Source organism: Tamandua tetradactyla, chromosome 2 (assembly GCF_023851605.1).
Source record: "Tamandua tetradactyla isolate mTamTet1 chromosome 2, mTamTet1.pri, whole genome shotgun sequence".
Classification (NCBI taxonomy): Eukaryota; Metazoa; Chordata; class Mammalia; order Pilosa; family Myrmecophagidae; genus Tamandua; species Tamandua tetradactyla.
Genome location: NC_135328.1, coordinates 160,827,311 through 160,850,831, shown reverse-complemented (window position 1 = coordinate 160,850,831; position 23,521 = coordinate 160,827,311). Strand labels below are relative to the sequence as shown.

Sequence of the window (23,521 nt, the reverse complement as noted above, 5' to 3'; positions counted from 1 at the left end):
CTGGTTGTTCTACCTATAGAGGATAGTGGTGTAATAAAGTCTCCTAAACATCTATCACTCCCTTCAGTTTTGCCATTGTCTGTCTCATGTACTTGAGCTCCTTGATTAGGAGCATAAACCTTTATGATTGTTATATCTTCTTGGTGAATTGACCCTTTAATTAGTATATAGTGTTCTTCTTTTTTTTTTTTTTTTTTTTTTTTTAATTTTTTTATTAATCAAAAAAAAGAAAAGAAATTAACACAACATTTAGAAATCATTCCATTCTACAAATGCACTCAGTAATTCTTAGTATCATCACATAGATGTATGATCATCATTTCTTAGTACATTTGCATCGATTTAGGAAAAGAACTAGCAAAACAGCAGAAAAAGATATAGAATGTTAATATAGAGAAGAGAATTAAAATAATAATACTAATTATATATATATATATATATATATATAAAGGAAAAAGAAAAAAAACAAAAACAAAAGATACAAACACACAAACAAACAAAAAACCATATTTCAGGTGCAGCTTCATTCAGTGTTCCAACATAGTTACATTACACTTAGGTATTATTGTGCTGTCCATTTTTGAGTTTTTGTATCTAGTCCTGTTGCACAGTCTGTATCCCTTCAGCTCCAATTACCCATTATCTTACCCTGTTTCTAACTCCTGCTGGTCTCTGTTACCAATGATATATTCCAAGCTGATTCTCAAATGTCGGTTCACATCAGTGATAGTGTTCTTCTTTGACTCTTATGATGTCTTTACATTTAAAGTCTATTTTGTCTGATATTAGTATAGCTACTCCTGCTTTCTTTTGGTTACAACTTGCATGGAAAATCCTTTTCCATCCTTTCGCTTATAATCTATTTGTATTCTTGTCTCTAAGATGAGTCTCTTGTAAGCAGCATATAGCTGGATTATGTTTCTTAATCCATTCTGCCAATCTGTATCTTTTAATTGGTAAATTTAGTCCTTTAACATTCATAGTTATTACTGTAAAGGTATTTCTGGATTCCAGCATCTTATCTTTTTTATTTGTCAGATCTCTATATTCTTTTCCCTCTTTCTTTTTGTATTCTTTAAATTACTCTTAGTGATATTCCTCTTCTGTGCCATCCTCTAGACCTCCCTCTCCTGTCTTTTTCTTTCAGCTGGCAGAACACCTTTTAGTATTTCTTGTAGGGCTTTTCTCTTGTTAACAGATTCTTTCAGGACTTCTTTGTCTGTGCAAACTTTAATCTCTCCCTCAGTTTTGAAGGACTATTTGGCTTGGTACAGAATTCTTGACTGGAAATCTTTCCCTTTCAGGATCTTGAATATATCATACCACTGGCTTCTCACCTCCAGGGTGCTAGTTGAGTAGTCTGAACTCAGTCTTATTTGGTTTCCCTTGTATGTAGTAGATTGTGTTTCTCTTGCTGTTTTCAGGATTTTCTGTTTCTCTTCAACATTTGACAGACTGATTAGACTGATTAGTATGTGCCTTGGGGAAGGCCTGTTTGGATTTATTCTGTTTGGAGTTCTTTGGGCTTCTTTACTCATGTAGTTATGTCCTTTATGAGAGTTGGAAAGTTTTCCCCCATTATATCCTCAGCTACTCTTCTTAGCCCTTTACTCCTCTCATCTCCTTCTGGGACACCAGTGATCCTTATATTTGTGTGCTTGTTTTGTCTATCGTTTCCCTGAGTTTGCATTGAATTTTTTCCATCTTTTTTGTCATTTGCTGTTTTGAGTCTTTGAAATCAATTATCCTGTCCTCTGTATCACTTATTCTTTCTTCTCTCTCTTCAAATCTGGTGTTGTGTGCCTCTAGTATGTTTTTAATTTGGTCAAAAGAGTCTTTAATCTGTGTGATTTCCGCTATTTTTCTATTTATTCTTTCAAATTCTTCTTTGTGCTCTTTTACTGTCTTCTTTATCTCCTTTATGTCATATGCTTTCCCACTTATTTTATTAAATAGAGCTATATGAACATCTTTGATTAGTTGTTCCAAAGACTGTGTCTCCTCTGTTCTTTTAATTTTCTCATTTGGCTGGGCTATATCTGTCTGTGTTGTGATATGCTTAGTAATCTTCTCCTGTCTTACTTGCATATAAATAGCTTGATTGATTTACTTTGCGGTTTGATTTCTTTCAGTAGTCTAAGGCCTTGTGTTTGTGGGATGGTTGTATAGCAGGGAGCAGGGCATGGGTTGGAGCACTCAGTACGATGATTTGTTTCAGGTCAGGCATGGGTGCAGGTTGGGGATATTACACTGATGCTTGTAAACATGGGCACCCAGTGGGCAGGGAGGATGTAGCTGTGTGGGTGCACCAGTGTTGGGGGCATAACTGTGGTATGCACTGGTCTAAGGCACGGGGCTCTTTGTGTGTGCATGCGTAGACTGTGGCAGCAGGTCCGTGTTATTGCCTTTGTGGATTGGTGGCATATGTGACCTGGCTGTGCAGATTGCCACTTTCTCAGAGCTAGGCAGTGAAGCTGAGGGCTGTATGCATCCGTGGTTCTAGGACTGCTGTAAAGTGTGGTTCCCAGAGCTGAATGATGTGATTGGGGGCCCATGCGCATGCGTGGGCCTGGGAGTGCCTTAAACGGATGCATTGAGCTCAGGGAGTGGGGGGTAAGGCTGTGCAACACTATGGGCCGGGGGCAGGGGTAGCTTAGGTATGTAGTTTAGTGCCTGCAACCTTTATGTGCTGGCAATAGCCTGCAGGGAACAGTAGGGTTGGTAGTGCTTGGGGGGTGTGCAGGAGAGGTGCGTTGGGCTGCACTTGGGGTAGGGGTGTGGGGCAGGTACGTGAACTGTAAGCTGGTGGGTGGGGGTGCCTGGAGCGTGGGGAATGGGAGCAGGTGATGGAGTTCAGGTGTGTGGGGTGTGGGGTGAGTTCCTGGTTGTTTGGCTGCGCTGGTGAGGGTAGCATGGCCAAGGAGCATGGCCTGGCTTACTTCCTAGTCCCACTTTCCCATTGGTGCAGTCCGTGGGCTCTGCGCCTTTATCCCAGGCTCCGACTTTCTGCCTCTCAGTTCCTTGGCCTCTGCAAACAGGGCTGCTGCATGTGGTGCAGGTCAGCTGCACTCCCAAATTGCTGCCTCAGTTGCCTTCCTGTCCCTTCTCTAACTTTTCTGTGGAGCAGGGCTAATCTCGAGCTACTCTAATTGGCTGTCTTCCTGGAAATGAGACCATTATTTCAAAAAGACAGCATCTTAACTTAAAATCTAGTTTAAATATTAATTTACATATATACATAAATTTTACCTCAATATTATATCTTTCCCTCCCTCTCATTTGTGCTATAATTGTCATATAGCACAATTTATAATGACTGTTTATGATATTGTTCAAATAAAAAAGGAAAATAAAAGATTAACAAATACACTTTATATATTTACATACACAATTGCTTTTATTGGTGTTCATTATTTCTTCACGTGGATTCGGGTGTTACCATCTAGTGTCCTTTCATTTCAGACTGAAGAACTCTGTTTAGGATTTTGTAGGGCAGTTCTGCTAGTAAATTCTACCAGTAAGTTGTTTGGTTGGGAATATCTCAATTTATACATTTTTAACACTTTGACTATGAATACATCCCACTGCATTCTGGCTGTCATTTCTCATGAGAAATTAGCTGTTAATCTTATTCATGGATCCTTTTACATGATGGATCATTTTTCTCGTACTGCTTTCATGATTCTTTGTCTTTGAATTTTTTAAGTTTGACCATGATAAGTCTAAGTGTGGTTCTCTGAGTTTCTTCTACTAGGAGTTCATTGAACTTCTTGGATGCATAGATTTATCTTTTTAATCAAATTTTGGATGTCATTTTGACCATTATTTCTTCAAATGTTCTTCCTGTTCCTTTCTCTGCTCTCCTCTTGGTTTCCTGTTATGCATATGTAAGTATGCTTGATGGTTCCTCACAGGTCTCTAAGGCTTTCTTTGCTTTTTTTCAATTGTTCCTCAGGCTGGATAATGTCAATTGACCTATCTTTAAGTTTCCTCATTCCTTTTTCTGCTAGCTTATATCTGCTGTTGAGCTACTCTGCTGAATTTTCCATTTCAGTTATACTTTTTAAACTCTAGCATTTTTTGGTTCCTTTTTGTAATTTTTAATCTCTTTATTATTGATACTCTGGTAAGATATCATTCTTATATTTTCCTTTAATTTTTTACACATAGTTTGCTTTAGTTCTTTGACCAAATTTATAACATATAAAGATTTGACGTCTTTGTCTCGTGTTTCCACCAACTTGGTCCCCTTGTTGACAATTTCTATTGACTACTTCCCCTCTGTTCCCTGCGCCCGCCCCCCACTCCCAGGTTATAGGCTTTTATATGTTCCTGTTTCTTTGTGTGTCTTATCTTTTTCTTGAAACCCTGGCATTTTAAATAATATAATGTGTGAACTTTGCAAATCAGACTTTTTTAGTGACTTTTCTGAACTAATTCTGTAAATTCTATGTTCTTTTTCATGTGCAGCCATTGAAGTCTTTGCTCAGAATAGTGGTCAATTAATGATTGGGGTTTGGTCAGAGCTTAAAATAAATTCCTTAAAACAATAATTCTCTAGCCATTGCCGAAGGGCTGAGTGTGTGTGTTGGAAGGCACTTTTAGTTCTCAGGCAGTTTAAAACTCTGCCTTTTGCCTTTTATTTCTTGCTTGCACATGCATCAAGGACATCCGGAGGTGAGAGATTGGGGTCCTCAGATCTTTCCTAGGCGTGTGCACACCTCTGCACATGGATGGCCTTCTAGATCTCCAGGAATATGTGGGAGCTTTTCAAAGCCCAATTTGGACATTGTGTTTCTCATATCTTTCTTTTATTTTTGGCTTGGCACCTGTTTACCTGAACATATACCAGTGTCTCAGGCAGCTGTGATGTTAAAGAATTACTGATGATTGCTTTTAATAAATGCCCTGGGAATAAGCCTTTTCCTGCAGATTAAGCACTGAATCAGGTCAAATAACAACAATGCCCTGTGATAATATAGCTTGGAAGTAGTGAAAATGGAGTTCTAACCATAGTCTGTTTGCCTCCTAAATCCCCGGTCTTTGTAGCCCTAAGGTTGCATATTTGCACTGTGTTACATAATTGCATTTATTTGCTTTTATTTGGTTCAAAGTTAAATTATCTGATGGAGAAATCACGAACCATGTTTTGTATGAAAGCTCTCATAACTCTTATATAAAAGAGAAAATGAGATTTTTAGCACTAAAGCAAAAACAATGTCATTTTAAATTAACTAAGCCATGATTATTAGATTAATTTAAGATTAACAATTATAAACATAAAGTACAATGTGGGCAAAAATTAAATTTGTCTAATCAATTCTTTTTAAGAGACTAATAGAACAGCGTGATACTCTGAAAGAAACAAATGAAGAGCTTCGATGTTCACAAGTGCAACAGGATCACCTAAACCAAACAGGTAAATTTTACTGCATTTGGAAAATTTTTTTCTTTTAATTGTAGAAATACTGAAATGCTAATCTGATTTTTGTTGTTTAGATACAGCTGCCACAAAAAGTTATGAGAATCTTGCTGCTGAGATTATGCCGGTGGAGTATAGGTATATTTGTTTTGTTTTGTTTTGTTTTGGAATATAGGTATATTTGTTTTTATTGATCAATATTTAATAGGAGAAATTGTGATTTCTTCATTTTTTTCATAAATGTCTTAGCCATTAAAACTCATTTTATGAGTCATGATCTGAAAATTATTTTATCTGCTTAAGTTTTCTAAGTCATATTGTTAGAAAATCAGAAGTTAAAATTTCATAAACTATCTGAATAACATGTTCTAATTTTTGTAAGATGACCTTTATTATGTTGAACATATTTTCCTATTATTTAACTCCATGAAAAATCTTTTCAGTGTGCTGCATTTAAATCCACGTGGGTGAAAAACTAGGAGCTGTAAAAAATATCCAGAGAATTAAACAGACGTTAAAGAAAAATACAAAATTTAGAGGTTCCTGTTCACCCCCCAATTTCATCATGGTCTTTTTACTACTTTTGCTTCCAGCTATCTGATTGGTCTGACACTTTTATGGTTTTCTTTTCCCTTTATTGGCAACAAATTCACATGTTATGTTTATTTGTTCTTTGTTTAAAATAGCGCTATTGAGCTATAATTCACATATCTCATTTTATGTGATATGTGATATAATTCATCCATTTTGAAAATGTATAGTTTAGAGGTTTTTAGTATATTCACAGGGTTGTGCAAGCATTACCACTAATTTTCATAATACCCAAAAGATACACCGTAAACCTCCTAACAGTCATTCCTCATTCCCAGCTTTCCACAAGCTAGCCCTAGAAAGTAGAAATTACATTCTGCTCTGTTGTGGACATTTCACATAAATGGATTCAAATTTTGTGATTTGCTTCTTTTATTTCTTTTAGGAGCTTTATAGTTTTAGATCCTTACATTTAAGTGTATTATCCACTTTGAGTTAATTTTAAGTTTTAAAAGTATTAGAAGATGAAAAACAATATATAGACCTCTAATGAGGGACGTCATAGGTATGTAAAGCAAGATCAGTTGTTTATCTTTCATTCTTGGCAGGAAGTCAGTCATGACTCTAAAATGGACAATTGAAAAAATAGCCATAAGAGCCTGTATTTTTAATTATGTTATGTCATTCAGAGGAAGAAAAATTGGGATGAATTGAAATTTCATTGTAGATAATGAAATTTGGGAGGGCAGCAGGCACAAGAGTATTATTTTTTTATTACCGTTCGTTTATTGCATTTTATAAAGCATGTGCATATAAACCTTCAATAATTTTTTTTTCAAAAATAAAAAAACTGACATTACCACCAGTATAAGACTTATTACCACTATAAAAGTATATTAAAAATGTTCAGCCAACTATAGTCTTCTTAAATCTATTGCTTTTCATTTATGTTTTCTAAGTATAAGCTACAAATTATTAGTGAATAATTTCTAAATTATCAGAGCAAAGTAATTCACATTATCTCTTAGAGATTCCCATAATAAATAAATAATAAGATACAACTAATCCTATATCTACCTTTAAAACTTTACTACTTGTTTCTTGAGGCAGTCTTGCAGTTTACATAATTTTTATTTTTTTATTTTATTTTTTTTTTACATGGGCAGGCACCGAGAATCGAACCCGGGTCCTCGGGCATGGCAGGCAAGCATTCTTACCTGCTGAGCCACCGTGGCCTGCCCTACATAATTTTTAATTAAATGCTTTCAGAAGCTTTAGTAGCATTTTAAAATGATAACTATTGAGTGGACAGGAATTTATTTTTAAGGAATTATGTGAAGACCATTACATTTTAAAAATAAAAGTACAAATTTTGTTTTTTAACATCAGGGAAGTATTTATTCGACTGCAACATGAAAATAAGATGCTTCGCTTGCAGCAGGAGGGGACTGAGAATGAACGTATTGAAGAACTTCAGGAACAGTTAGAACAGAAGCATCGCAAAATGAATGAATTGGAAACTGAGCAAAGGTGATATTCTTTATAATTTAAAAGCATGATGATACCTAAGCACAATATCTTAGTTCACAGAAGTAGAAAATAATGTAGTTAAAATAATCGGGGTTTTCTAGAAGAGTTTGAATCTTCTGTGTAAAGTCTATCACTATTATAAAGTTCATGCTGTGAAAGAAGTCAAGTGATTCATTTCAATTATATTCTTTATGGTTATTAGATTCATAAGTTAGCTATTAATTTTACTAGTCTTAGTTAACCAGGCTGATTATTATCTTTTTTTTTTCTATGTAAAAACTTTCTTATATGTGTACAATTAATTAACCACTGTCCACTCTAATTTCACTAAGTTATACAGTTCCAGCTTTTATCCTCGTTTTCCTTCTAGAGACATACATGAGCCTAATTTTCCTCTTTCAGCTATACTTACACTCAGCTCTGTTAATTATACTTACAGTATGTGTTACCATCACACAGTATTGTGCTATCCATTTCTGAACCCTTAAAATCAACCTTATTAAACATTCTGTACTCCTTAGGCATTTAATTGCCTAATCTCTTCCCTCTATTTCCTGATAACCTGTGTTCTTGAATTTAACCCTCAAAGTTTGCTCATTATAGTTAGTTCATACTGGTGAGACCATACAATATTTGTCCATTTGTTCCTAGCTTATCTCATTCGACATGATGTCCTCAAGTTTCATTCATGTTATTGCATGCCTCACAACTTCACTCCTTCCTGCAGCCACACAGTATCCCATTGTATGTGTACACCATTGTTCAGCCTTGTGTTTTATCAGTCCATGGACCCTTGGTCCACCTCTATCCATTGGCAGTCATGAATAATACCACCATAAAGATTGGTGTGCAAATGTCTATTCATGTCCCTGCTTTCAGTTCTTCCTAAGTATACAATCAATGGCTCCTGGTATAATCACATATTTAGGCATTCACCACCACAATCTATATGAGAACATTCCCCTTTTTTCTGAGCAGAAAGTTAAAAAAAAATCATATACCCCTCCTTTATATTCCCCTATTATTGACATTTGGCTTTGGTACAGAGAATTTATTACAATTAAGGCAGATTATCCTTGGTGTTCATTTTAGAGACCTTCACAATGAACAGAAAATTTAACAAATAAATAAATGACAGTCTGGCTTTCTACTGTGGTCTGGTGCAGTAGATAGGGCATAAATGTTGACGTCAAATTTGAATCCCACTTTTACTTAACCTATTAGCTGTTTAGTTTCTTGGAAAATTACTTAAGTTCTCTCACATTTGATATCCTCAGCTCTATAAATTAAGAGTGTTACTTATTTGTAGAGTATTATGAAGATTGCAGATAATGTGTTTAAATCAATTAGTATTTATCGAATACTGAGGTAACATTTTTATAAATCCTCAGAATTATACTGTGAAGTAGTAACTATGATGACTTCTTTTTTTGTGGATAAGGAAATGGAAATACAAAGAGGTTAACTTGCCCAAAGTTACACAGCTAGTAAGTATGGAGCCTAGATTTGAACCGTTTCTCATTTTAACTCTGCTCTTGACCAATGTGCTTATCTGACACACTTGCTTATCAGGTGTATTTGGATTTATTGGTCCAACCTTTATTGGAGCTCAGATACAACCAAGAAATCTTAGAGATACTTGAAATTTCTCTCTCAAACGTATATGTATACTGTTAAATCAGCTGTGGTTAAAAGAAGAATAAATAAAATATATATATATTTTTATTGACAAATCACACACATACAGTTCATACGTGGTATGCAATCAGTGGCTCACAATATCATCACATAGTTGTGTATTCTTCACCTAAAAATGTTCATTTTTAGAACCTTTGCAGCGCTCCAAAAAAAGAAATAAGGAGAAAAAAACTCTTACATCTCATACCCCTTACCCTTCTTTCTCACTGACCACTAGTATTTCTGTTTACCCAATTATTTTACCCCTTATCCCCCTATCATTTATTTATTTTTTATTCATATATATTTTTTATTCATCTGTCCATATCCCAGATAAAAGGAGTATCACACACAAGGTATTCACTATCACATAGTCACATTATAAAAACTATATAGTTATTCAATTGTTTTCAAGAATCAAGGTTACTAGAACACAGCTCAAGTGTTTCAGGTGCTTCCCTCCATCCACTCCAGTACACCATAAACTAAAAGATCTATATACTACATAAGAATAACCTCCAAGACATAGTCTCAACTCTGTTTGAAATCACTCAGCCACTGAAACTTTATTTTGTCTCATTTCTCTCTTCCCCCTTTTGGCCAAGAAGCTTTCTCAGTCCCATGATGCCAGTTCCCAGCTCATGCCAGAATTTCTGTCCCATGTTGCCAGGGAGATTTACACCCCTGGGAGTCATGTCCCATGTAGCAAGGAAGGCAGTAAGTTCACCTGCCTAGATGGCTTAGAGAGAAGGGCCACATCTGAGCAACAAAAGAGGTTCTCTAGATGTGACTTTTCAGCCTAATTATAAGTAGGCTTAGCCTATCCTTTGCAGAAATAAGTTTCATAGGGGCAAAACCCCAGATCAAAGCATTCAGCCTTTCATTTGGTTGTCCCCACTGCTTGTGAGAATATCAGGAATTCTCTAAATGAAGTTGAGTATTTTCTCCTTTCTCACTGTTCTGGTTTGCTAGCTGCTGGAATGTGATATACCAGTAATGGAACAGCTTTTTTTTTGACATGGGCAGGCTCTGGGAATTGCACCTGGGTCTCTGGCATGGCAGACTAGAATTCTGCCACTGAGCCACCATTGTACCACCCAAAAATGTGATGTAATTGACACAATTGACTTCTTTTTATTTTCGTGTATGGTCTGGGAATCAAACCCAGGTCTTCTGCATGGAAGGCAAGCATTCTACCACTGAGCCACCCTTGCACCCAGAATGGCTTTTAAAAGGGGGAATTTATTAAGTTGCAAGTTAACAGTTCTATGTCCATGAAAATGTCTCAATTAAAGCAATTCTATACAAATGTCCAAATTAAGGCACCAACAAGAGGTTATATTCACTCAAGAAAGGCCTATGAAGTTCAGGGTTTCTACTGGAAAGACATGTGGTGAACATGGTGATGTCTGCTGGCTTTCTCTGCAGGCTTCTTGTTTCATGAAGCTCCCCCAGACATGTATTCCTTCTTCATCTCCTAAGGTCTCTGGCTGCGTGGGCTCTCCTTGTTCTCCTGGTTCTGTTGCCCTTTCCAAAATGTTTCCTCTTTTAAAGAATTCTAGTAAACCAATCAAGCCCCACCTTGAGTGGGCATGCCACATCTCCATGGAGATGATCTGATCAAAGGATACCAGCCTGCATTGTTAAATAGGGATTAAAAGAAAAGGTTGCTCCCACAAGATTGGATCAGTATTAAAACATGGCTTTTCTAGGGCACATAATCCTTTCAGACCACCACACTCCCCAATCCCTCAAGGGGACTTTGCAAATACTTCTTTATTCACTGCCCAAATTACTCTGGAATATATAGGGCATCATACTAACCTGAACAAACCAACTCATCCCATACTCTATTCAAGATCCCATGTACTTATGGCATTCAACTAAACTGACCACACAAGTTAAATTAGGTAATGCACTACCCAGATATAAATTTTGCACCAAATAAATCTCTCCCTTTGTTCTCATACAAAAGTTGAAGTTTTAAAATATGGACAATATCATCCTTTACCCTGTATTCTGATCTACCCTAGTCCTATCCAGATCAGCTTCATTCAGTATCTCTAATTGAAGTCTGATCCCTTTTTCAACTTGTTAAACAGTTCTGTATGGGGTGATGCTGACTTTCATAGCTTCAGAGCCCTAACTCTACGTCTCAGGTGTCATGTAAACACCCAGAGTTTTTGGGAATGACAGATTAAAGCAACCAGCTTAGTATCTCAGAATTTAAAAATAACAGTTACAACTCCTGAATATATGTGACTACTGTAAGAGCTTACAATCTAGGAATATTTGCAGTAGGCCCCAACCTCATAACCTGTGCTCTTGACTTCAGTTCATTGAGTTTTAATAAAGTTAGTCCATATGAGTGAGACATGATAATAATTATCTTTTGTTTCTGACATTTCATTCAACATACTGTCCTTAAGGTTCATACACCTAGTTGCATCCCTCACAACTTCCTTCCTCCTTGAGGCCATTTAGTAGCCCATTGTATGTGTACACCACCATTCCCCTACCATTCCTCAGTCTTTGTACCTTTAGGCCACTTCCATGCATTATGGATTGTGAACACTGCTGCCATAAACACCAGTGTGCAAATGTCCATTCATGTCCCCACACTCATTCCTCCAGTTATATTCTGAGCACCGGGTTTACAGGATCATATGGCAACCCCACCCCTAGCTTCCTGTCAAACCACCACACTGCCCTCCAAGGGGCTGTACCTCTCAGTTTCCCTACCGACAGTGAAAAGTACATCTCTTTCTCGACATTTTCTCTAGCACTTGTTTCTGTCTGTTTTTAACCAGTTTTATTTGCATAGCATACAATCCAATCTAAGTACGTAGACATACCTTTGCCACCTATATAAAGACATGTCCTTTTCTTCCACAAAGAGTCCATACACTCCCCCTGTCCCCCCTGCCTGTTGACATTTAGTTTTGTCATAATGCCTTTGTTACATTCAGTGGAAGCATATTACAACATTACTGTTGACTATAGACCCTAGCTTGCATTGATTGTACTTTTTCCTGTATACCATCCATTTTCAACACCTTGCAATGTTGACCTTCATTTGTTTTCTTTCATGCAAAAATGCTTTTATATTTGTACATTTAATCACCATCATTGTCCACCCTAGGCATTCCTGTGTTATACTGTCTAGGTCTTTATCTTCTGTCTTTCCTTCTGGTTTCATATATGGCCCCAGCCCTTTTCTGTCAATCATACACATTCAGCCTAAAAGAAAAATAAAATTTTAGCTTTCAAATGAATCCATTAAATATTAAAACCCAAAACAATTCAATAACATTTGAAAGCCTTTTGGTTTTTGCTGGCCCAAAACTATTATTAGCACTGGAGGTACCAAGTTTTATCTTTTAGGGCATTAATATAAGAATATAGACATGTGAATAGAAAATTATTATAACTGCAATAGTGGGATTATTACGATGGGCAGGTATGTGTTTTTGCATGTATTATAGAGAGACCAACAGTTAACTAACTCTTGATGGTAACTTCCCAAAGAAGGTAATTTTTAAGCAGGGTTTTAAAGAATTTTTTTTTTTGTCAAGTCAGAAACTGCATTAGTTGCTAGTGTGTCTTTCAATTAAAAAAAACAAAAATCGGGAAGAAATAGTTGGAAAATGGTGACCTTCCTCTTCTCCTAAAGCACCATGAAGTATGATTGAGAAGGAAACCTAGTTTCTATTTATGAAAAAATAGAACTGTATGAAAATTGATCTAATATTCCTACTATTGAATACGTTGTAGAAATGTTTTTGCCACTCACATATAAGTGCCGTAAATTTTTAAATTTGAGCATATGTGTTTTCAGGATAAAAAAAAATGAAGCATTTCCTTAAAAGCAACCAACTGTACTACATATTTTACCTAGCCACAGATAGCTGTTCTGCATTTATTATTGCTATTAAGTGTCTATTTTATTAAGTTTCATGATTATGCCTTTAAATTATAGAATCATAACTGCTTTGACTTGTAATACAAATAAGTATGTAAGACTCATTTTACAATAGGCTAAGCAAAGAGCGCATCCGAGAATTGCAGCAGCAGATTGAGGATCTCCAAAAGTCTTTACAGGAACAAGGCTCCAAGTCTGAAGGTGAAAGTGTAAGTAATTTAGAAATTACAATAATTGTGTTATGTCTGGACTATCTGTAGTGGCAGGTCCTGATGCCCAAATTAACCTCTTACTTGAAAATAGTACCCTTATCATTGAGGGTACCATTAAATACCGTATATATCTGCATAATAGATGCAGTGATTTTGCCAACTTGGAGCCTATAAGTTTATCACACATACTATAGGGTGATGTCTATCTACCCTACTTCAATAGCTACATCTGAGTTCATGCTAATTCCTAATTGAAAGTATGCTACAATTGAGGCCATCACAGTTCTACGTGGATTCCTACAGGGCTGCCCTTAGAAAAACCTAAATGATAGTGGTCAGAATTGAGGAAAATTTTTATTAAGAAAACAGAAACAAAAATATTTTTATTAAAAGAGCATTCAAGAAATGGATCATACCAGTCTCAGAAGGACAGAACCTAAATGTAATCTTGGAGACATCCCCTTTATATTCTCTTTCTGTCCATATTGAATTCTGGCCTTGCCACTTTCTAATGGTTTCAGATGGCAGATATTGTGAGGACAGAAATAAGAGGACTTAAAAGAGATCAAACTTAGCCTAATTCTGGATGTACCTAGCAATTTTTCTATAGTTGATGTCTGTGTGTGGAGGTAAAAAGAAGTAATGGTTCGGGGAGAAAGCAACAACAAAAAACATAGAGCTAGATGTGTGCTAGAGAGAGAGAGAGAAAGATACTAATTGATTGAGATTAGGTAGAATTTTTGGTAAGTATACCTGTGTTGATGGGGGAGGAAACTATGTAGAATAAGTAAAGAGATGAAAGGAAGATTGAAAGGATTTTGAGTTTCCTTTCTGTCTTTCATATGCTTTATATGATTTTCTCTTTTCTCTTTGGGGGCTTGGAAAATAGAAATCGTCTCATGCATGGCGGCATCTCATATGTGCATATATACGGTATTGTAACCTCTCTAATACAAATATATTTTTTAACCACATTAGGGAATACTTTTAAAATAGGATCTGTTTTGGGGAGTACATTTTGAATTGAAGTATTTTTTAAAGAATTTAAATATTTTTATTTTTTAATTTAAATTGTAGATAACTGTATTTCAGACTATATATTTTCAAATTTTCAGCTGTTCAGTAGATGCAGAAATAATATTGTAATTAAAATTTTTTTTCAAAAGGAAATTTTATGTTTTAAATTCACAGCTTTAAAAAATCTTATTGCTTAGTTTTGGTATTAACATTAAATTCTTGTATTTTATAATGATATAAATGTTAATCATAAAGATAATTATTTTTAGTTCTTTAATTCTATTCTTCATTAAAGACTAAAGCCTTAAAATTTATATCTAAATGATTCCTTAGATATATATTGTTTGATACTCCTCTATATATCACATTCAGCTTGCATTTGCTATTTTCATGAAGTTTAAATCTTTTTTTGTTCAGAAATATGAAGCATTTTTCTTTGTGTTACTGTTTCTTCCCTATTTCATTTCCTATTCTTTTCCTTTCACTTTTGAAGTAGAAAATACCTAAAGCTTTATGATAGAGATGTAAAATTTAAAAATATTTATAAATGTTAAACAGTACCCTTTCAAAAGGAGGTAAAGCAGTTTTGATGTCTGGAAAATTCACCTTTTTCAAGATAGTCATCTTACAGCAACTTTTTTTTTAATTTTATAGTCCAGCAAACTAAAGCAGAAGTTGGAAGCTCATATGTAAGTAAAATGATATTTCATTTCAAATGTGAAAGGGGAAGGGTTATAAACACCTTTAAAGTTAATATCCTTTTCTTATTCTGTTTATAAAAGCAAATATTATGATACTAGTTGAATGTTCAGCATTGCCATAAAAAAGTGAAAAGAAGACATGCTAAAATATTTAGCTTGCTTGCCAGCCATCCTAAATTCCTATGTTTTTTTTTGTCACTACCATTTGAAGAGTTTAACAAATTAAACTGCTCCCACACCTACATTTTGTGAAAATGTGAGTGATTAAACCTATAAAATATCTCCTTTCACATTCTTAGGAAACAAGAATGGCAAGGAGAAGGAAATTTAATGTTTTGAGCATTCACCATGTGCCAGGCAGCTTACATCCTCATAGCAAGTTAGGCAGGTAGTTATTCCTATTTCACAGAGAAGGAAATTAAGAATCAGAAAGAGACTTGCCCACAGTCTGCCCTTGTTGTGTGACAAACACTGGTTTTCGTTCTTAAGTCTATTTGACTCCAAAGCTCCATGCTCTTTCCACTACTTAGGGAAAAACTAACAGAGGTCCATGAAGAGTTACAGAAGAAACAAGAGCTTATTGAAGATCTTCAGCCAGATGTGAATCAGAATGGTAGGTATTTGTGAAAACCTGGATCAGATCATACCTTTTTAACTGAAGGAAACAAGAACTATGTATATAAGTCTTTGGATACTGCATAGGCTCATACCTTACAAATAAGAAGTATGGATCATTTTAGTCATAAAGTCACTAAGAAAAGAGCTTATCTTAAAGCAAAAGTATATAAATCTAAAGCAAACTGATTGATATATAGGAGTATCAAACATTGTAAAATATAATAGAAATTAATACTGTGGATTTGTATACCAAATAATGATTTAAAGTCAGATTAAATTGAACTTCTAAACATTATGTAAAAATAAAGCTTTCTTTGCCCTTTTTGTGGCTGTGCTTACATTGTAAGGTGTATTTGCTTATTGAAATGAAAAGAGAAAAATAGTTAGATAAAACAGATTATAGAGATATTTTTGAGGTACAAAATAATAAATGGCTAAGGAGTTGTTCTTTGTTAGCTGCTGGAATGCAATATACCAGAAATGGAATGGCTTTTAAAAAGGGGGATTTCATAAGTTGCTAGTTTACAGTTCTAAGGCTGAGAAAACGTCCCAATTAAGTCTATAGAAATGTCCACTCTAAGGCTTCCAGGAAAAGATACCTTGGTTCAGGAAGGCCGCTGAAGTTCAGGGTTTCTCTCTGGAAAGGGCTGGAAAGGCACATGGTGAACACGGCATCATCAGCTAGCTTTCTCTCCTGGCTTCTGGTTTCATGAAGCTCCCCAGGAGGCGTTTTCCTTCTTCATCTCCAAAGGTCGCTGGCTTGTCAACTCTCTGCTTCATGGTTCTACAGCATTCTCTGCTCTCTCTGAATCTCTCGTTCTCCAAAATGTTTCCTCTTTTATAGGACTTCAGAAACTAATCAAGACCCACCCAAATGGATGGAGACACGCCTCTACCTAATCCAGTTTACCGACCACTCTTGATTAAATCACATCTCCGGGGAGATGATCACATACTTTCAAACATACAATACTGATAGGGATTAGAAGAAATGGCTGCTTTTACAAAATGGGATTAGGATTAAAACATGGTTTTTCTATACATCCTTTCAAACCAGCACAGGGGTATTGGTAGTTCAAAGATTTCGATAAGAGGGCGGGCCGCGGTGGCTCAGCGGGCAAGGTGCTTGCCTGCTATGCCGGAGGACCTCGGTTCGATTCCCGGCCCCAGCCCATGTAACAGAAACGGAGAAACAGAATACAATAAAACAAGAAAATGTTTAAAAATGTTTCCCTTTCTTCCTTCCTTCCTTCCTTCTATCCTTCCTTCCTTCTCTCTGTCTTTCCTTAAAAAAAAAAAAAAAAAAGATTTCGATAAGAATTCACTACAAAGAAGAAATAAAGGTTTCTTTTTTAAGTTCTTTTATCAGTCTTTACAAAATAAATATAATACAATTTTTTGCAAGTGGATCTAGTATTTTAAATAAGAAGTAATTCGTCATATTTCATTTCATTTTCATGAACAGCACAAAAGATCAGTGAACTTGAAGCTGCTCTTCAGAAGAAAGATGAAGATATGAAAGCAATGGAGGAAAGATACAAAATGTACTTGGAGAAAGCAAGAAACGTGAGTGGTTTAGCTTTCAGAGCTCAAGTCTTTGTGACCCCTGTTCCATTGAAGCCCATTCCACTTGGTTATACTATTTTACTTGTAACTATATCAGGTCACTTCGCTTTTACTGCCTTGCCTTACCTGTCATGTTCCTGGTGTATCCCTACACCAGTCTTCCCACTTTCTCAGTCTCACTCATCAATATAAAATAAAATAAACATGGTTTATAAAGGCAGATTGCATGTTAACTATAGTGATTTCATTAGAGAAAATGGCTACTATAATGTGTAGAATCTTTAGCTCTTAAAATGAACGTTTTGCCTTTGATGAAAATCTTTTTTTTTTTTTTTAACATGGGCAGGCACCGGGAATCGAATCCGGGTCCTCTGGCATGGCAGGCAAGCATCCTTGCCTGCTGAGCCACCGTGGCCCGCCCGGAAATCTAACTTTTTAAGCTTGTTTGAAATTGTTTGAACTTTAGTCTACATTAGACAGTTAAAACACATTTATTCTAATGTTCACCAGACTAAATTATTTTTATTTCACACCTTTTTTTAATGTCTCAAAGTATTACTATTCTACTGAAATCTTTTTTTACTGTGAGTTAGCCATTTATTTTCCTAATTAAATATTAATGTGATACCCCAGTGTTAATGTACTTATGTTCTATTTATTGAGTAACAGAATTTTTTGGGTGAAGCTTTAAAATGCCAGTAATATGCCTATTACCTTTTTTATGTTTAAGTTTATATATTGTTTATATATTAATTAAGATACAAACCGTACCTGTAGCAACATATAAACTCAAGGTCTAAAGGCTTAACAAGATAGACATTTCCTTCCTGTCACATAAAGTCCAGTAATTGCTGGGGAGGGGGCTATTCTCCCTGCCATTATTCAGAGACCCATGCTAACAGAGACTCTGCTTTTTCAACACCGGGTTCCCCAGTTCACTTGACATTGCTGTCCAACCAGTAGATAGGAGAAGGAAGCATAAATTAATTGTATGGGAGATGTCTAATGGATCATGCCTGGAAAAAACATAAATCACTTCTACTTCCACTCTAGTGGACAAAACTCAAGGCACAGTCAGCTGCTGCAGAGGAAGGAAAAGAAAGTATGACTATGTTTTTTTAATTAATTAAACTATGAAAGAAAGGGAAGTAGGCTTGGTAAACATCCAGGAAGTCTCTGCCACACTTTCGTTTTTCCTTGTTATGAAAGTATAACAGGCTTATAAGTTTTCAGAGACAATCGATGTCAACATTTTGTATTTTCTTAACTGCTTTTTTTCATTGCTTATTTTTTCCATAATTTGTGATATATATATATATCTATGTATATAATTTGCACTTAACTTAAAATAATAGGCATTTCCTCATTTTATATAAATATAATGTAATTAATAGTTATTGAATGCCTAGTATGCTAAGCACTGGGAATACAGCAGAGACTCCCTTATGAAACGACTAAAATAATGTCTGTATAATATTCAGATGTGTGGAATGTATCCTAGTTTATTTATTCATCAACCTACTGTTGGAAATATTTTCTTTTCATTTCTTTTTCTTTTTATGTTATTAGAAAGAAATTAAGGCCTTAGGGAACAAATTGATACAGAAAAATTTCCCCTCTTTTTGGTTTATTAACCTTGCTTCCTAGAAATGGAATTAAAGCATTGAAGAATAAGAAAATTTTAGTGAGAGTCTTCCTAAATGTATTTAAAAGGATTATAATTAATTGGAATAAGCAATGACACTGAATACCATATCCTAGCCATCACTGACTTTTATCATTTAGAAAGCAGTTGCTTGCTTTGACCAACGTTAGATCTTTTTCACCTTAAGTAAAAAGGAATGGGGAGGTACAGTTGGGGACAGGAAGGGCTTGTTAAAATTAAAGTGAATGTGCATTGTAGAAAAGCAGAAAATTTATAAACAAGTCACAGCCATACTTTTACCACTTATAGGTAACAGCATTGTAATTAAATCGTGATTTGAATTTTTAAAATGTTGTCCATCTTTAATATGAATTCCATGAGGGCAGGCACCCTGTTTCTTGTTTATTACTGATCCTATGTGCCATAGTATCTACTGCATAGTAGGCACTCAGTGAGTGAATTGTTCATGAATGAATGAATGAACCACAGTAATATTTAGGTAAATTGTATTCTGTTCTTTTTTTCTTGACCTAAATAAATATATATGACATTTTGACATTTTCCTAATTCATTTTTAACATTTTAAACCTTTTTTAGTTGATTTAGAATTATATGCATGTCTATGTTATTGGAAAATTTATTGTTTTTGCTTACTTTGTACCTGATGTTACCTAAGAAACTGCTACCCACATAGTTTGGCTGAATCTCTTAACTACATTCTGATAAAACATCTTTTTTACTCAACTTTCAGTAATTTACGTATGATTAAGCACCCTAAGGTTTACAGATAAAATCACTAAAATCTATTATGTTCATCTTACCTATTGAATTGAACATAGCTAGGTAATGGTGGTAAGAGAGACATTTGCTAAGAGTTTTGTTTTTGTTCATTAATTTTGTAAAAATCTACAAGTTCCCCTATGGTTATGGCATTCATTTAAAAAGTTTTTTAAAATTTCAATTGGATAAATGTAGAATTATTGCAAGACCTCACCATTCAAAGGTTGAAAGGGCTAAATAACTATTCATTAGTACTGAGCTTTGGAGAAGGGAAATTTGATTTTGATATGAGGCTGTTAGAAGAGGATAATTTGTTATTCAAGTTAGATTTTGTAGGGCAAGCTACAGTTAGGTCCTGGATCCCTTTCCAGATAATTTTCCATTTTACTTACACAGATTTTATAGATTATGTTCCTATATTTTCAATACTTAGGAAGATAAAAGGAACATAACTTTTTTTTTGTCTTTAAACAGGTAATAAAAACTTTAGATCCCAAATTAAATCCAGCTTCAGCTGAAATAATGCTGCTTAGAAAACAGTTGGCAGAGAAAGAGAGAAGAATTGAGATTCTGGAGGTAAAAAACTTTCTTAATCATTTACTGTTACTTATACTGTGCAATCCTGGTAGTTAACTGCTGTTATCTGTATGCTGTTAATGAAAATGTTTCACAAGAGGAAGGTAGAAATAACATATTTTAGCACATATATAGCATCTCACTACCCACAAGATTGGCCACTGTGTACTCTATGACTATGTTTATAAACTGCTGCATTGAGTCTTTCTCCCTCTGTAACAGCCAATAATAAGATATCCTTGGATTTCTAATAGAGTCCTTTTAAAATTCTACCAATGTGATTTTTTTTCGGTGTGCTTTTTCCCTATGACTATCCCATTATTGCAGCACCATTTGTTGATTTTTTTGTATTTTGTTTTTTGGGACGTGCACAGGCTGGGAATCAAACCCAGGCCTCCTGCACAGTAAGTAAGAATTCTACTGTTGAACTGCCATTGCACCCCTGCCAATGTGATTTTTTTTTTCTTTTTCTGCCAATACAGAAACTGAGTTCATCTTTTTAAAAAGGCAGTATGCTCACTCTGTTAACCAGCTTTAGCTTATCTGTATTGGTTCCTGACTGACTCTAAACAGCTGTCAGTTGTAAATCCTGGGAGATGGACATATTTACAGGATCCCAGTAAGCCCTTGAATTAAAGTGGCAATCTTGATTATTAGTTGTGCAAAGTTGTGGAAGTAATCACATGTTCTCCTTAATTAATTGAGTACTAGCACTAACATAAAGCTAGTTAATAATACTTTAAATTTTTAAGTTTTTGTGCTAAAAGCTATGAGCTGAATTAAGTATGTGAATATGAAATTATGAATGCTTAGATTTTATAACTGGACATGTTCTAATCTCATTTGTTTTGCAAAGCTACTATTTTTAAGACTGTGGTGAGATTTGAGGCTATTCTTGAAGTCAGTATATAGACCTCTTTACAATAACATACACATAATTGCAAACTATGTTGAGGTCTATATACTGACCTCTGAATTCTCATAATAGTTTGTTTCTTTTAAAATCAATTAGGAATATTATATTTCAGAGAAACGTTTATTTACTGTTTCCTTCATATTATTTCTGAACCAGTAGATGTGAACTGTGGTAGAAATAGTTTTTGACACTCTTCTCTACACCCTGAGTCCACACCAACCTGATGTGTACCTGCTATGAAGACCTATAAGCTTTAAGTGCTGGTTCAGGCAATGTAGTATTTGTAGAAAACATTGGATAGGTCTGAGAAATGCTATTAATTCTTCAAGATCCAAATCAAATGTCACTTCATCTTTAATGCTCTCCCTGTATTCCTTAGGCAAAGTTAATTACCTCTCCATAGTGACTTCATGTACTTTGAACTTTTTGGCATGTGAAGGAAAGCCTCGAGGGCAGAGGCTGTGTTTTATCTGTTTCTGTATCCACTGCATTAAATATTACCTAATTCAGGAGGCCATAAGTTTCATTATTGTAACTTCCTATCTTAAATTTGTCCTCTTTTCTTAGTCTCTTCATCTTTAAAATAACGGGACTTGGATTGGATAATCTCAGAAATCTAAATTACTGCTTATTTACTTCCCAGCGAAAGAATGATAACACAACACCATTGTTGTTTGATATGCAGTTGTCTAACAACTATGAGAAAAAGCTCAGTTAAATCACAGCATATGGGCATTTAATTTATGTGAATTCATCTCTCTCCGCTCTGCAAGAAGGAAGAGGACGAAAATAACAGTAGCAGAGGTTATTTTGTGTGTTTTCCCTCACTGGGAGTCTGTGCCTACAGTGGCTGTGAGCAGGAGAAGGAAGTCTTCCTTTCCTCATTTGTGCTTGGTTCTTGGATGCTTGTCATACCATGAGCATCTTGCCTTGCCAGAAGAAGATTCAAGTGTTTCAAGATGATAATTTTTAATATAAGCTAACTATATTTGGGACTCAAAAAAAAAAAACATTTAGCGCCATTAGAATAATCATTTTAACATGCCACATTAGTGTGGCTACAAGGATTTTAGTGTACAGGCAGCCAAGACCTGAGAGATAGAAATTTGTGGTAAGTTTTATGGGCGATTTTAAAGGATTGTTTCCCAGGGTACTTTTAACTATGCCCACTTTCTCCTTAGTTTTGACTCTCTAGGATGCAGCTTTACTGTTTTGTTACCTGAGCCAGTTGTTACATTCTCTCTAGACATTGGGGTCTCTTATTTTGAAAATTGCTCAGTTCTGCCAGTAAAATGACTAAAATGAAGATTTACTAGTTACAAATCCTGTTCTTTCCTAAAGGTCTTGTACATACATTCTTCATGACTCAGTTTACATTTTCATTATTTCATGTGCCTCACACATGTATTCAGATACTCTAAAAAATGAGCATAATGATGAAATGGTTCCATTTTTAATAATTTGGGTGGTTTGTGAGATTTTAATAGTTAATCTTTTCTTTTTCTAGAGTGAATGTAAAGTAGCAAAATTCCGTGACTATGAAGAAAAACTAATTGTTTCTGCCTGGTATAATAAGGTGAGATGAAATTTAGCTAATGATTGAATCCTAAAAAGAGTGTTTATCAAACTTCTGATGAAAAACTACAGGAGGAAATAGATTTTATATCATAAATCAGTATGTATACATGATATATAACAAAAACAATTTACATTGCACTCAGGTATTTTCTATTGCATTTTCTTCTATTTTTAAAAAATATTGGTCATAAACTGCTAAATTGATTTCATGACTTATTAACATGTCACAGCCTATAGTTGATATGCCATTGTAATTTATGATTACAAATCATAAATAATTTTTAAATTGCCTATTCAAACTGAAACATTTAATTTGTGCTCCTTAAAGGGTTTCTGAAGAAATATGGGTATCTATGTAATGCAAAATCACTGCTTCTGATACTCAGTATTAATTTTAATATCCTCTTTTAGTCCTTCATTGTGTCCCTAACTATATTTCTGTCTTTTTATTCAGGGAATACTATTTAATCATTGTCTATTTGTCCTACTAAGAAGAAAATAGTATTAAATAATTTGAAAACTGTTTTGTTTTGTCATCCTTTGAATCAGTGGGGTATTTTCAAGAATATTATTTCATGGCATAATATTTTTTTGGGTTAATTATCTAGAATAGATAAGTCAGCCATTATCTACCTCAGCTACTTCTTATTTAATATGAAGGAATATCAGTTTACAGATTCCCTATGTAAACTTCATTTACATAGAATTAGTTGCCCTTCCTCAAACATGCCTTGTTCTTTTACATCACCATACTGATTGTTCCTTCCCTCCATCTTTCCCTGCCTTCTCTGGCTTAAATGTAGCAGGGACTTGAAGGAAATTACTCTGAA

General features: G+C 34.9%; 1 protein-coding gene across 1 annotated transcript in view; it reads left to right on the top strand.

Moving 5' to 3' along the window:
- Positions 1-23,521, top strand: part of HOOK1 (hook microtubule tethering protein 1) — an 86,758-nt gene that overhangs the window by 58,774 nt on the left and 4,463 nt on the right. The window contains exons 13-21 of the mRNA XM_077149476.1: positions 5,332-5,419; positions 5,500-5,560; positions 7,343-7,483; positions 13,198-13,291; positions 14,966-15,000; positions 15,543-15,625; positions 17,096-17,196; positions 20,096-20,197; positions 22,621-22,689. Of these exons, the coding sequence (XP_077005591.1) occupies positions 5,332-5,419; positions 5,500-5,560; positions 7,343-7,483; positions 13,198-13,291; positions 14,966-15,000; positions 15,543-15,625; positions 17,096-17,196; positions 20,096-20,197; positions 22,621-22,689 (774 nt within the window). The remainder of the gene's footprint in view (positions 1-5,331; positions 5,420-5,499; positions 5,561-7,342; positions 7,484-13,197; positions 13,292-14,965; positions 15,001-15,542; positions 15,626-17,095; positions 17,197-20,095; positions 20,198-22,620; positions 22,690-23,521) is intronic.